This window comes from Rhinoderma darwinii, chromosome 2, assembly GCF_050947455.1.
Source record: "Rhinoderma darwinii isolate aRhiDar2 chromosome 2, aRhiDar2.hap1, whole genome shotgun sequence".
In the NCBI taxonomy this organism is placed as follows: domain Eukaryota; kingdom Metazoa; phylum Chordata; class Amphibia; order Anura; family Rhinodermatidae; genus Rhinoderma; species Rhinoderma darwinii.
In genome coordinates this window covers 121,311,613-121,326,242 of record NC_134688.1, presented here as the reverse complement: position 1 = coordinate 121,326,242, position 14,630 = coordinate 121,311,613, and the positions used below count along the sequence as shown (strand labels likewise).

Genomic DNA, 14,630 nt, shown 5'->3' with positions numbered 1-14,630 from the left:
TAAACACATGTATAAAATTTATAGAGATGAGAACCACAAGAAAAAATGGACAACCAAAACACATGTCACACAGAACACATGTCACACAGAACAGCACTGTGTGAACAGGCTGAGCACACCTATGTTAAATAACAGTCATAATAGAGAAGTGGTGTTCAAACAGCCAACTATGGGTCACTAAGAGGTACTAGGAGACAAATGCATCAAAAGTATATGCACATTGGTGATTTCTCTACACAGTATATCTAGGGCAATAGTACATACACAGTTCCAGAGAGAACAAGTACAGCGAGTGATGGGAAATAGAAATATATCCCAATGAACTGTGCATGATATGCACATGTCTCTTACCCATGTCAAAGTGCAAGTGACTGGCGTCCACCCCGACGCGCGTTTCGGCCCAGAAGTCTTCGTCTGGGGGTCTACTGACGAAGGCTTCCGGGCCGAAACGCGCGTCGGGGTGGACGCCAGTCACTTGCACTTTGACATGGGTAAGAGACATGTGCATATCATGCACAGTTCATGGATGTACTCCGGATGTACTCCGCGCATATTACATATACCCTGATGTACTCCGCACAGCTTACATATATCCTGATTTACTCCTCACAGTTTACGTATGCCCTGATGTACACCGCCCAGCTTACATATACCCTGATGTACTCCGCCCAGTTTACATACACCCTGACGTACTCCGCCCAGCTTACATATACCCTGATGTACTCCGCCCAGCTCACATATGCCCTCACATTATAAGCTGAAATACCTCTAATACACCAAGCAAAATCTGCGCTTCAAAAGCCATTTGGTGGTCCAACTGAGCCTGGCAGTGTAACCAAACGGCAATTTATGACCACATATGGGGTATTCTGGAGAACCCGCTTAACAATTTATGGGATGTGTGTCTACGGTGGTACAAGCTGGGCACAACACATTGGGCACTGAAATGGCATATCTGTGGAAAACAGCAATTTTCAATCTGCAACATCTATTGTTTACTAATTTTTGCAAAACACTTGTGCGGTCAAAATGCTCGCTACACCCCTAGATCAATTCTTTGAGGGATCTAGTTTCCAAAATGGGGTAATTTTTCTGGGGGTACCACTGTACTAGTACTATAGCTCAATGCAACATGGTGTCAAAAAACAAATCTTATAAAATCTCCAGTCCAAATACTAAATGGCGCTCCTTCCCTTTAGAGCCTTGCTGTGTGTCCAAATAGCAGTTTAAGACCACAGTGCTTTTTCTCCTTTATTTGTTGAGAATTTTTTTTAACTAATGCTGCGTCTTATTGGAAAATAATGTAATTTTTCATTTTCACTGCCCATTTCTAATAAAATATATGAGACACCTGTGGGGTCAAAATGCTCACTACACCCCTAGATGCATTCCTCAATGGGTGTAGTTTGCCAAATGGAGTCACTTTTGGGTAGTTTCCACTGTACTGCTAACTAAGGGGCTTTGCAAAAGCGACATGGCGCAGAGAAACCAATCCAGCAAAATCTGCTCTCCAAAAGCCAAATGGCGCTCCTTCCCTTCTGAGCCCTGATGTGTATTCATACAGTACTTTATTACCATATATGGGGTATTTCCGTACTCTGGAGAAGTTGCTTTACAAATGTTATGTTGATTTTTCTCCTTTATTTGATGAGAAAATGAAACATTTTTACCTAAAGCTACGTCTTAGTGGAAAAAAATGAAATTTTTCATGTTTACTGCCCAATTCTAATGAAATCTATGAAACACCTGGGAGGTTAAAATGCTCACTATACCCCTAGTTGAATTCCGCTAGGGGTGTAGTTTCACAAATGGAGTCACTTTTGGGGGGTTTCCACTGTACTGGTACCTTAGGAGCTTTACAAATGCGACATGGTGCCGAGAAATCAAACCAGCAAAATCTGTACTTCAAAAGCTAAATGGCGTGCCTTCCCTTCTGAGTCCTGCCGCTTCCACAAACAGCCGTTTATGACCACATGTTGGGTATTTCCGTACTCTGGAGAAGTTGCTTTACAAATGTTGGGGTGCTTTTCATCATTTATTTGTTGAAAAAAAATAAAAATTTTGAGGTAAAGCTACATCTTATTGGAGAATAATGTAATTTTTCATTTTCACTGCCCAATTCTAATTAAATTTTGGTGTTTTTCACACAAAAATATTGAATATATCGACCAAATTTTTTCACTAACTTAAAGTACAATATGTCAAGAGAAAACAATCTCAGAATCGCTTGGATAGGTAAAAGCATTCCAGAGTTATTACCGCATAAAGTGACACATGTCAGATTTAAAAAATGAGGCTGTGTCATAAGGTCCAAATGTGGCTGCGTCCTTAAGGGATTAAAATATCGCTAAACTTATTCTCTTATTATTATTACTTTAATTACTATAGTACTATGAGATTCCTATAATTACAGCTTTTGATCCGAAAGTAGATGAAAAACCCTAAAAACATTTGGCCTTTTCTGGCAACAGGAGGAAAACTCCTTCCTGATTCCAGTAAAAAGGTGATCAGTCCTAGAACCCTGGATCACACCTACTAATTCCTACCTGCAACAGTTCCCTATAAGAGAACCGACTTAAAACTATGCCCCATAACAGAGTCAACATGCAGCAGTGCCCCATAACACAACTAACATGCAACAGTGCCCCATGACAGAACTAATCTGTAACAGTGCCCCATGACAGAACTAACCTGTAACAGTGCCCCATGACAGAACTAAACTGTAACAGTGCCCCATGACAGAACTAAACTGTAACAGTGCCCCATGACAGAACTAACCTGTAACAGTGCTCCATAAAATAACTAATCTGTTAGGCTGGGTTCACACGACCTATTTTCAGACGTAAACGAGGCGTATTATGCCTCGTTTTACGTCTGAAAATAGGGCTACAATACGTCGGCAAGCATCTGCCCATTCATTTGAATGGGTTTGCCGACGTACTGTGCAGACGACCTATCATTTACGCGTCGTCGTTTGACAGCTGTAAGGGTATGTTCACACGAGGGCGTCCGTAACGGCTGAAATTACGGGGATGTTTCAGCCTGAAAACATCCCCGTAATTTCAGCCGTACCGGCATGTGCAGGCTCTTGAACGCCGCGTCAATTACGGACGTAATTGGCGCTTCTATTCATTGGAGTCAATGAATAACGGCTCCAATTACGGCCAAAGAAGTGACAGGTCACTTCTTTGACGCGGGCGTCTATTTACGCGCCGTCATTTGACAGCGGCGCATTAATTACGCCTCGTGTGAACAGACAAACATCTGCCCATTGCTTTCAATGGGCAGATGTTTGTCAACGCTATTGAGGCACTATTTTCAGACGTAATTACGTTCGTAAATAGGCCGTGTGAACATACCCTCAAACGACGACGCCTAAAAATACAGCCTCGTCAAAAGAAGTGCAGGACACTTCTTTCAGACGTAATTTGAGCCGTTCTTCATTGAACTCAATGAAGCACAGCTCAAAATTTATGGCTGTCAGAGAAGCCTCGCAAAATGCGAGGAGGAGGAATTACGGCTGAAACGAGGCAGCTGTTTTCTCCTGAAAACAGTCTGTCATTTCAGCCGTAAAAGCCTCTCATCGTGTGCACATACCCTAACAGTGCCCCATGACAGAACTAACCTTTAACAGTGCCCCATGACAGAACTAACCTGTACTAGTGCCCCATGACAGAACTAACCTGTAACAGTGCCCCATGACAGAACTAATCTGTAACAGTGCCCCATGACAGAACTAACCTGTAATCTGTAAAAGTGCCCCATGACAGTACTAACCTGTAACAGTGCCCCATGACCGAACTAACCTGTAACCTGTAACAGTGCCCCATGACCGAACTAACCTGTAACCTGTAACTGTGCCCCATGATGGAACTAATCTGTAACAGGGTCCCACAACAGATCTAACCTGTAACAGTGCCCCATGGCAGAACTAAACTGTAACAGAGCCCCATGACAGAACTAATCTGTAATAGTGCCCCATGACAGAACTAATCTGTAACAGTGCCCCATGACAGGACTAACCTGAAACAGTGCTTTTATAGCAAACACAACCTGCAACAGCGCCCGCATAACGCCCGAATCTTCAACTGTGCACACACAGAGCTAGCCTGCAACAGTGCCCCCATATACATTCAGTTTAAAAGAGTGTGCCCATAAGAGATACAGCCATCTGTCAATCATTGGTGACACATCTAGTTTTGGTATCCACAGCGTCTGTACTGCTAATAATCCAAATATTCATATCAGTTATCAGCAATGGGGACTACAGAAGGGCATCTCACGTTACCACATGACATTCCCGATTCCCCCGTCACTGTACATATTCCACAGTGATCACCGCGTTCTGCATTTACTGAGTGGAAAAAATTGGTAAGAAGTTCCATCTTGTTATCTTTATTCCTCATTCATTTCTAGTTCAGCCCCTTTATTATTAACAGAGAAGGTGATGAAGAAGAGAAATAATAAAACAGCGGCACAAGTAAAATCTTTAATTTTCTGTTTATTGTGCGATAAATAAAGTGATGGCGTTTATAAAGACATCTCACATGTAACTTTTCTTGTTGGTAAGGGGAGGGGGATGGGCCGGGAGTCTTTATATTTCTTATTGAAGAAGTTCTTGTGGTCGATCTGTTTTGGGCTTACAGATGTTCCAGTCCAGTCTCCCAGTTCTCTTGTTGGTAAAGGGAGGGGACAGGCGGGAAATCCGCATTTCTTTGTTACACCGATGTTATGAGGAGCGTCTGCTTCCAGGTCTTATCTATCGGACGCCAATCCCATTCCAGGAACAGTTCTCTTGTTGGTACGGGAAAGGGGTAAAGGGGGAAGTTTTCTTTTTTTTTTTAAATGCAGGATTTATATGATGTTACGTATCATTTTATTAATGGCGGGAAGGTTCTGCGGTGTCACATATTTCCTCACCATTGGCATAAATCTGTGGTGATGTGCCAGAAGCTGCAGGGTGTTCCGGCCGTGCATCCTGTCACATATAATTTATTGTTAAATAAACATCAACAAGAACTACAGAAATCTATATGAGACATGAAGATACTGATATAAGATATATTTACGCGGCTACATGAGTTATCCCCAATCTGTCTTTAGAAAAGCTGAGTGACATCCAGTACAGCCGCTCCCCCAATACTTGTCACACAGGTTTTATGACTTGTAAATGAAAACGCTGAATAATAAGAAAAAAATGTCAGCGCTTCTGTCTTCTCATGTCTGAGGAAGGTTCTTCAAGAGCCAAAACCAGCAGCTTCCATTCATTATGAAGCATTCACTTGCCATCCTTCTAGTTCCATTGGTTTTACATCTGAGCTCCTAATTGTGTATTTAGTCTATATCAGGGGTCTCAAACTCGGCCGGGTAAGTGGGCCACATATAGAAAAAATGGGAAGTTGACGGGCCGCATTACTTTCAAATTTGATACAATACAAAATTATTGTTAATCAATTAGCAATTTGATCTACTATAACACTATATTACTATACTAATACTACATTACTATACATTACTATAATAATACCGCTACGTTTAAAATTTGAGATATTTCTCCACCTGCTTATTTCAACAATCCAGTTTTCCAGTTTAAGTGTCGCTAAATGCAGTCTGGCCGCTCAGTTGGCAGTATTTGGCAGACACACTGTAATGAATCGGGGTAGGGAGACGGACAGGTGAGCCCAAATCTACCCGCAACTCAGTCCCTGCCTACTTGCACAGTGACGGCGTACAACTGGGCGACGGTCCCTACGCTCAGTAAGTGCAAGACAGACAACACAAGACAAGGGCACACAGAAGCAAGGCGGGGGGAGTTGGGGCAGTTGCCCACGGAGACACCGTGAGCAACAGGCAGTGGTGAATGAGCCGAATTAAACCAGGGGAGTACGTAGTAGCAAAATCAGAGCAGGAGAATAGTCAGGCAAGTCAGGGTCAAGTAAGTAACAGCTGTCAATCGGGTGAATAGCAGGAATCGCAGAGCCAGGAAACCAGACAATCACAGGCAAGGAGCAAGCTGCAAGTGAGGGTGTAAATAGACCAAGGACGGTAGCTAGAACCGTCAGGCCAGGCTGTGATAGGTTCTCCCTGCAAGCCTGAGTGGTAACAGATCGCGTCACTCTAAAAGACCTTGGAGCTGATAAGGGCTGATTAACCCCGGGCGTCGACACAGAACCTGCGTCAGGCAAACCCTTTACACAGACATGTCAAGATTAGGCAGCCCCTGTTTAGATAGTGCCACAGAGCCCTCTGTAGATAATGCCACAGTGCCCTATGTAGATGCTGCCATAGTGCCCTCCACAGATGCTGCCACAGTGTCCTCCGCAGATGCTGCCACAGTGCCCTCCTCAGATGCTGCCACAGTGCCCTCCGCAGATGCTACCACAGTGCCCTCTGCAGATAATGCCACACACACCCCAAGTAGATAGCTCCATTGGGACTCACTCTAGGAGTGGAATCCCCAGCCAGAGCGTTGCCGACGCTTTGGCTGGGGATTCCTCTACTGTTGGAGCCTCTGACATCACTGTCCATACACAGTGACATCAGGGGATCCTCCTGTACCTGAATGTGCTATCAGGGGCAACCCCAGAGCTGGAGTCCCAGAGCAGAGCACTAGTATAGGCTCTGCGCAGGAACTCTGTTGAAACCATTAACATCTGTGTCCATATATGGACAGTGATGTCAGGGTCTTGCCCAGAGCTGGAGTCCCGGGTTCTAGCACTCTGACTGGGATTCCAGCTTTGCTCCTGACATAACTGTCCATATATGGACATGGATGTCAGGGGCAACCCCAGAGCTGGAGTCCCGGGAAGAGCGCTAGTAGGCTCTTCCTGGGACTCCAGCTGTGCTCCTGACATCACTGGGACTCCTGCTCTGGGGAAGCCCCTGACATTTCTGTTGATGTATGGCCAGGGATGTCAGAGGCTTCCCCAGAGTCCTAGAGCAGAGCTTATACTAGTGCTCTGCCCGGGACTCCAGCTCTGGGGAAGACCCAGACATTGCTGTCCATATGTGGACAGCAATGTCAGAAGATTCCACAGAGTCCGGGAGCAGAGCCGGGACTCCGGCTTTGGGGAAGCCCCAGACATCGTGTGTCCATACATAGACACCGATGTCAGGGAATTCCACAGAGTCCCAGAGCAGAGCCGATACTAGCGCTCTGCCCGGGACTCCGGCTTTGGGGAAGCCCCAGACATCGTGTGTCCATACATAGACACCGATGTCAGGGAATTCCACAGAGTCCCGGAGCAGAGCCAATACTAGCAGTCTGCCTGGGACTCCGCTCTGGGGAAGACCCTGACACACTATCCATATATGGACAGGGATGTCAGGGAATTCCACGGAGTCCCGGAGCAGAGGCGATACTAGTGCTCTGCCCGGGACTCCGCTCTGGGGAAGACCCTGACACACTGTCCATATATGGACAGCGATGTCAGGGAATTCCACAGAGTCCCAGAGCAGAGCCTATACTAGCGCTCTGCCCGGGACTCCGGCTTTGGGAGAAGCCCCAGACATCGGGTGTCCATACATAAACACTGATGTCAGGAAATTCCACAGAGTCCCGGAGCAAAGCCTATACTAGCGCTCTGCCCGGCACTCCGGCTTTGGGGAAGCCCCAGACATCATGTGTCCATACATAGACACGGATGTCAGGGAATTCCACAGAGTCCCGGAGCAGAGCCGATACTAGCGCTCTGCCTGGGACTCCACTCTGGGGAAGACCCTGACACACTTTCCATATATGGACAGGGATGTCAGGGAATTCCACGGAGTCCCGGAGCAGAGCCTATACTAGCGCTCTGTCCGGGACTCCGCTCTGGGGAAGACACTGATACACTGTCCATATATGGACAGCAATGTCAGGGAATTCCACAGAGTCCCGGAGAAGAGCCGATACTAGCGCTCTGCCCGGGACTCTGCTCTGGTGAAGATTGTGACACACTGTCCATAGATGGACAGCGATGTCAGGGAAATCCACAGAGTCCTGGAGCAGAGCCTATACTAGCGCTCTGCACGGGACCCCAGCTCTGGGGAAGCCCCAGACATCTCTGTCCATATGTGGACAGCAATGTCAGGAAATTCCAGAGTCCCGGAGCAGAGTCTGTACTAGCGGCTCTGTGTCTCAGATGACAGCCCCATCGGCCACATGCGGCCCTCGGCTCGCGTGCTTGAGACCCCTAGTCTATATGAAGGTATCTCACCTGGCTTCAGGGCAGCCATCTTGGGCAGACCGGGTGATGGCTGGTATAGCCCTGTCAGTTATGCCTCTGCCACCAGACAGGATGTAATCTGCTCCGCTCCTCAGCACGATGGTGTATATATGTTTGGCTGCACAGGATCTCACTATTGAGTTAAGATGACTGTAAAAATAAAAGGGTAGAAAGGGTTAATATAGAATTTATTGTTTGGACTCAATAAAAAACTTTTAGACAATTTCTCATATCTTTATCGTATTATAATATGACACCGATAGTATTCAACATATAAATACCTTAACCCGCCGTCAATGAGGGCGGCGAGTGCTCTGCCCGGGTGGATGTTACTGGCCATGGAGGACAAGGCCTCCTCTGCTGCGTCACGGAGAAAGGTGTTACATTCTCCGCTCTTCTGCAGAAGGATACGGACGGAGATGTTAAGTCCGTATAGCATCTTGTCCTGTAGCCCCCGAAACATGTCACCTAGGCAGACCATGGCAGCTCTGGACACCGCTGATCTTAAATTCTTCACCTGTAGGTAAATCAAAGAAGAACGGGTCAGATCAGTAGGAGAAAGAAAAGTTGACAAAAAAGAATCACTGTAAGACTGGGTTCACACACCCTATTTACGGACGTAATTCAGGCGTTTTAGCCTCGAATTACGTCCGAAAATACGGCTCCAATGCACCGGCAAACATCTGCCCATTCATTTGAATGGGCTTTACGATGTTCTGTGCCGACGGTCATTTATTTTACGCGCCGCTGTCAACAGACGACGCGTAAAAAAGACGCCCGCGTCAAAGAAGTGCCTGTCACTTCTTGGGACCTAATTGGAGCCGTTTTCCATTGACTCCATAGAAAAACAGCTCCAATTACGTCCGTAATGGACGCTGCGAAAAACGCCTGCACTTGCCTTTACGTCATAAATTCCGGAGCTATTTTCTCCTGAAAACAGCTCCGTAATTTCAGGCGTATCAGATGTGCACGTGTGAACCTACCCTTATCTCTGTAGATATTCTGAAAAGTTACACATATAGCAAATTGTCAATGGTAATGTTTCATGTTAAGGACAAGGCTACACGAGTGATATTCACCCAACTCCGCCAGAGAGGAAAAGTCCCCTGACATGTCACCAGTTATAAGCCGATCTAGTAGTTTACAGGTTTTTAAAAAGATCACAATTGGATAAGTAGGTACTTTGTTGTATCTTCATCTGTTAGTCCTAACCAGGATTACTAGCTGGCCAATTGTTCCACTGCTACAAATATATCCATCAAAATCTATTGTGTAATCCCAACCTGTTTTCCTTGCACTAACGGGCTTTACCACATGGTGTGCTATCAAACTCCATTTTGAGGAACCATCTATCCATCCATCCATGATCGCCATGGAACACCAAGTAGTTTTATATAGGCCTGTATACTGTGCTGTAGTATAATATTGTAACCTGCCATCTACTGGTAGAAATGTTTAGTGCAATTAATTACACTCTTATTTATACAATATATAAGGTAATTCTGCTTCTGTACAATGCTTCCTACCCAGAGATCCTAAATAATATGGAGTTGAGTCATTTCTGGTCCCACAACACCAGCACCCTCACCATACACATCAGATGTAAGACTGAATTTAGGATAAGTGTATAATAGAAGTGACTATTATTAGAGGTGTATAATAACCTCATGGGTGACGGCGGCATGCAGCTCTTGGATCCTCAGTGCAGCAAAATCCGGATGGTGGACAGAGAGGGAGCGGACGACCTGTAGACCGGCGATCTTCTTCTCCCTGTAGATGTTACATTGGACTTAGTGATATAAACTGCACATTATATCTATTTCTACCCATCCTCTGTGTCATTGTCCTCACCAGTCGATCTTGCTCAGCAGCTCCAGGGCTTCACAGATGGCCATCTTGGGCTTGGAGAGGCACTTCACTTCTGGTCTCTCCATGGGCTGAGCGTGTACAACTGCGTAGTAATAAATATAGAATGACTGATATGACATGAACGCTGATGACGTCTTCAGAATAAGTTTGCCGACACTCGCTGAGCCCTTTAGGCCAATCAGAAGCGTCAGGAGGGGTCATGTGATCCATGTTGACAATTTTTAAAACCCTTCTTGCTTTGTACATGTCTATGGGGGTAGGGTAGCGCCCGCACGTGATTTGTCTATTGGCTTGTAGTTGGCGAAGAGGGCTCAGTGAGAGATGGCACAATATTGACTACCACAATAGGGACTGTTTAGTGGGAGCAGCCACCAGGTCCATGATATAGATGCTCAGCGCTCGGGTTTGTCGGGTGTCTGATCTCCTTTATGATTATCGTTTATTATCTATATAATGGAGTGAAGTAGAAGTACCTGGATGACTGATGGAAGCATTTGTCTGCGCCACTAAACTCTTCTCCATCTGTACTGCCGGCAGCTTGGTCTTCCCTTCTCCGGACATGTTGTTTTTCTTGTCCTTGGGGACGGGAATACGGGACTTCTTACATCCCTGTATATGTGGCTGCTCTGCCATGTAAGCAGCAGATGCTCCATCTGTACAGAATGGAGACAGTTCTATATTAGTCCTGCAATTCCTGATTTCTCTCTGCACTTCCACGCTGGATGACTGCAGATATTCTATGAGCCGTGTAACATATTCCAGACTACGGAGAATTGTTCATGTGTTTCCTACATGAGCTGTGAGTAGCGATACAATAAAATACATCAGTAGTAATGGCCGCCGTCCTCCAGCGCTGGACGCAGAAATATAAGGGAAGTAACTATAGATATATATATATAATGTCACATATTAGTAGAGAAGACGGGGAGAGACTTCTCCTCCTGATGGAGTTCCCCTGTAATGGACCTGTAGTATAATAGATGTAGGTCACCAGTACTGACTACTTACATGGCGCTGCAGACATCAGGTCCGAACATTTCTCCTGACATCGAACAATTGTGGGAAATTTCAGGCGGTTAATCGGACGCTGAAAGCAGAATGAGAAATGACAATGTTTATACTGTAGTATTGTGATTATACTTCTCCTCCATGTTGGTGGAGTTCTCCTTTAACCCCGTAAACGCACCAGGACGCAGTACGTCCTGGTGCAGGTCAAGAAGTATGGAGCGTGCTCACGCGCTGAGCGCGCTCCATACGCTGTTGGTGTTGGTTGTGTTTTACAGCCGACACCCAGGACTAACAGCCAGGAACAGCGATCGTGCTGTTCTTGACTGCTCAACCCCACAAATGCTGCGGTGCTGATGAGGCGTTGAAAAGAGGGGGGCCTCCCACAGCTCATCGCCCCTCCCCCCCGCAATGAGATCAGAGGGTGACGATGGTTGTCATGGAAGCCCGGGGGCCTAATGAAGGCCCCCAAGACTGCATTCACTCTGCCTCTGTTAAGCCGTACCTGTGGCAGGTCTTAACAGATGCCTGTAAATATTACGATATACTGCAATACATTAGTATATTGAACCAGCGATCTGGGGAACTAATAAAACGTGTAAATAGAAGTAAAATAAAGTTTTTAGTAGTGAAAAAAAAATATTAAAAAGTAACAGTTTAAAAAAACTTGCTTTTTCCCATTTTTCCTCTAAAGTAAGGTCAAAATAAAAAAAGTAAACAAAATTGGTATCGCTGCATCCGTAAAAGTCTGAACTATTACAATATAGTGTTATTTAACGCACACGGTGAACGCTGTAAAAAATAAAAATGTAAACTGTCAAAATCGCTGTTTTTTTGATCAAATTAGCTCCCATTTTTTTTTAAACAAATCAATTTTTTTTTTGTAAAAAGTTTTTGGAATTTTAAAGCAGTAAAAGCTAAAAAAATCAATATACATTTGATATCACCGTAACCGTATTCAGCCACAGAATAAAGTTAAGTTGATGTTTTTACCAAACGAAAAACCCAAGGAATAATGGAGGAATTGCAGTTTTTTCCGATTTCAGCCCGCAAATAATTTTTTTGCAGCTACCCAGTACATTATATGGTACTTTAAATGCTACCAATAGAAACTGCAACAAGTCCAGGAAAATATAAGCCCTCACAGCGCTCTATTAAAGGAAAAATAAAAACGTTATGGCTCTTGGAAGGCTGGGAGTGAAAAATGAAAACGGAAAAACATAAAATGGCGGTGTCCTTAACCCGTTAGTGACCGCCAATATGCCTTCTTACGGCGTCCACTAATGGGCTTTCTTCTGATGCATACGCCTTTTCACGGCGCTGCATCAGAATAAATAAACAGCAGGGCGCCGTTAAATCTCCCTGCTCTCAGCTACCATAAAAAAAAATTGAAAAATTGCTGTTTTCTGTGAATTTTGCCGTAAAAAAAATGGGATAAAAAGTGATGAAAAAGTCGCATCTATAAAAACTACAAGTCATCCTGCAAAAAAAAAAAAACAACCCTCATACAACTGCATCGGCGAAAAAAGAAAAAAGTTATGGGCAAATATTTTTGAAAAAAAAGTGTTTTTACTGTGTAAAAGTACTAAAACATACAAAATCTATACAAATTTGCTATTGTTGTAATCGTAACAACCCGCCGAATAAAGTTATTGTGTTATTTATACCACACGGTAAACGGAGTAGATTTAGGATGCAAAAAAGGGGGGAAAAATTTCTGATCTTTTTCTATTTCCCACCAAAAAAGTTAATAAAAGTTAATCAATAAATAATATGTACCCCTAAATGGTGCTATTCAAAATTACAACTTGTCCCGCAAAAAACAAGTCCTTATACAGCTACGTCGACGCAAAAAGTTATAGCTCTTGGAATGCAATGATGGAAAAACGTAAAAAATACCTTGGTCATTAAGGTTTAAAATAGGCCATTAAGGGGTTAAGGACGGACACAGTAGATGGTAGACACGTGACATTACTGCAGCTCTATACATTACAGTCCATTATATTACAATGTAGACTATGCCGGTGACTACATAACAGGAAGAAATGCTGCTCTATTCTCCCCGGGTAAAGAATTACATCCTAGTGGTTACCGTATGTTTTACATTGTGCCCTATGGAGGACGCGAGAAATACCGGATAGATAATATCTGTAATGTGAACAGGACTTTCATGCTGAGAATAAGTGCTGACACATAGTTAAATGTTTCTGAATATGTACCATGTACCATATAGTGATGTAGCAGAGCTGAACTTGTAATAATTTCTTTAATGACATGATACCTCTCTGAGGTAAGATAATACAGGAGGTTTGCCTGCAGTCACGGTTAAATCAGAAATAAATAAAAAAATGATTATGTTATAAATTGTGCCAAATGACAAACTCAAGTCTGTTACATGTGACAATGTCAGCTCTTCTTTCTTTCTGCACACATTTTCTATAGGAGGTGAAGTTACATGGTGTAATGTGTGTCACCGCTGCTCGCCCTATTCTTCTCGCTCATGTACGTGCACAGATACTACACCCGCTTCTGCATAGTTTTGGTTCTCCTTTGGTTCACACAATGTTATTTTGCTTTGTTATCAGAATCCCAGTCCTGCTGACCTGTGGATGAAGGACTGATAACCTGGACTATAGGTTCCTTCTTACCTGCTCCGGTGGATGGTATTTCACGCCTTGTTTTCCCCCTGATGGTGCAGGTGGTCCGGTAAGTCTGGCAAGGATTTTTGCCATATGGGTCTCCCGGCAAAACAGGAGGCCATTCTGGGGACTCATGGGCTTGGTGTCCATTATCCCCTCTTCGTCAAGGTGCTGGTCTAGACTGGACCAGCTGCTCCCCAGGCTGGAGGAAGACGGGCTGGAAGCTGAACCAGAGAGGTACCAGCCCAGCTCTCTTGCCATGATGGTAATGGCAGAGAATAAATATATAACAATAAAAACTCTCACAAAATTCTGGAAACGCAGTCGAATAGCCGACAATATCCACCGTCCTGTGACTTGAGTAAAGTCTGTGGATCAGTGGTGCAGAGCAGGCAGGGAGCAGCGTTCTAGAGCACAAGTCTCTTTATGACGTCATACAGTCACATAGTGACGCAGCAATCTGACAACATCTCACTGACAACTTATCCAGGAGATTCTTTATTAAATCTTTATTTAAACAGTTCATAAGGAGAAGAACAAAAAAATAAAAAATAATAATTGATACCAAGGGACGCAAACAGATACAGATTCATTCATACAGTTTATAAGAAGAAGAACAAAAAGGAACAAAACGGAGGCAAATAGAAACAGACGAGTGGCTATTTATTATAATCTGTCTATGATTCTTGGCAATTGTAATAAGCAGAAAAAACATATAAAGAGTAAGGTATAAGAAAAGTCTGTGATTTAATGGAGGGGCAGAGGGTGGGCTGCAATTGATATGCAGGAGTGGGGGGCATCTAGGAGTGGGTGGCATCTTCACAGTCACTGATAGCAGCTGCTGCCACCTGAGCCTCAGCAGAGTTGTATAGGAACTGGTGGTGCTGGCGGTGGGTTTTTTGGACAGCTA

The 14,630-nt window shown here is 44.4% G+C and overlaps 2 protein-coding genes across 2 annotated transcripts; both read right to left on the bottom strand.

Annotated features, from left to right (window-relative positions):
- Nucleotides 1–4,483: 4,483 nt before the first annotated feature.
- LOC142740796 (TOG array regulator of axonemal microtubules protein 1-like) lies at nt 4,484–8,690 on the bottom strand. The gene is made up of 3 exons (XM_075850220.1): nt 8,489–8,690; nt 8,199–8,357; nt 4,484–4,978 (listed from the first exon to the last, which is right to left on the bottom strand). Exons 1-3 carry the CDS (start codon nt 8,686–8,688, stop codon nt 4,855–4,857), a joined length of 483 nt encoding a protein of 160 aa, XP_075706335.1. The 5' UTR covers nt 8,689–8,690; the 3' UTR covers nt 4,484–4,854.
- Nucleotides 8,691–9,853: 1,163 nt separating this feature from the next.
- Nucleotides 9,854–14,071, bottom strand: LOC142741742 (uncharacterized). The gene is made up of 5 exons (XM_075851081.1): nt 13,730–14,071; nt 11,085–11,163; nt 10,550–10,729; nt 10,059–10,158; nt 9,854–9,977 (listed from the first exon to the last, which is right to left on the bottom strand). The coding sequence occupies exons 1-5, from the start codon at nt 13,979–13,981 to the stop codon at nt 9,854–9,856; spliced, it is 735 nt and encodes a 244-aa protein (XP_075707196.1). The 5' UTR covers nt 13,982–14,071.
- Between the last annotated feature and the right edge of the window lie 559 nt (nt 14,072–14,630).

Coding starts and splice junctions, on each gene's coding strand:
- LOC142740796 (XM_075850220.1), bottom strand. CDS start 8,688: ATGGTCTGCCTAGGTGACATGTTTCGGGGGCTACAGGACAAGATGCTA. Junction 8,358..8,488: donor CTCATTGACGGCGGGTTAAG/GTATTTATATGT, acceptor TTATTTTTACAG/TCATCTTAACTCAATAGTGA. Junction 4,979..8,198: donor GATGGCTGCCCTGAAGCCAG/GTGAGATACCTT, acceptor TATATGTGACAG/GATGCACGGCCGGAACACCC.
- LOC142741742 (XM_075851081.1), bottom strand. CDS start 13,981: ATGGCAAGAGAGCTGGGCTGGTACCTCTCTGGTTCAGCTTCCAGCCCG. Junction 10,159..10,549: donor TGCTTCCATCAGTCATCCAG/GTACTTCTACTT, acceptor ATTACTACGCAG/TTGTACACGCTCAGCCCATG. Junction 9,978..10,058: donor CTGCTGAGCAAGATCGACTG/GTGAGGACAATG, acceptor TAACATCTACAG/GGAGAAGAAGATCGCCGGTC.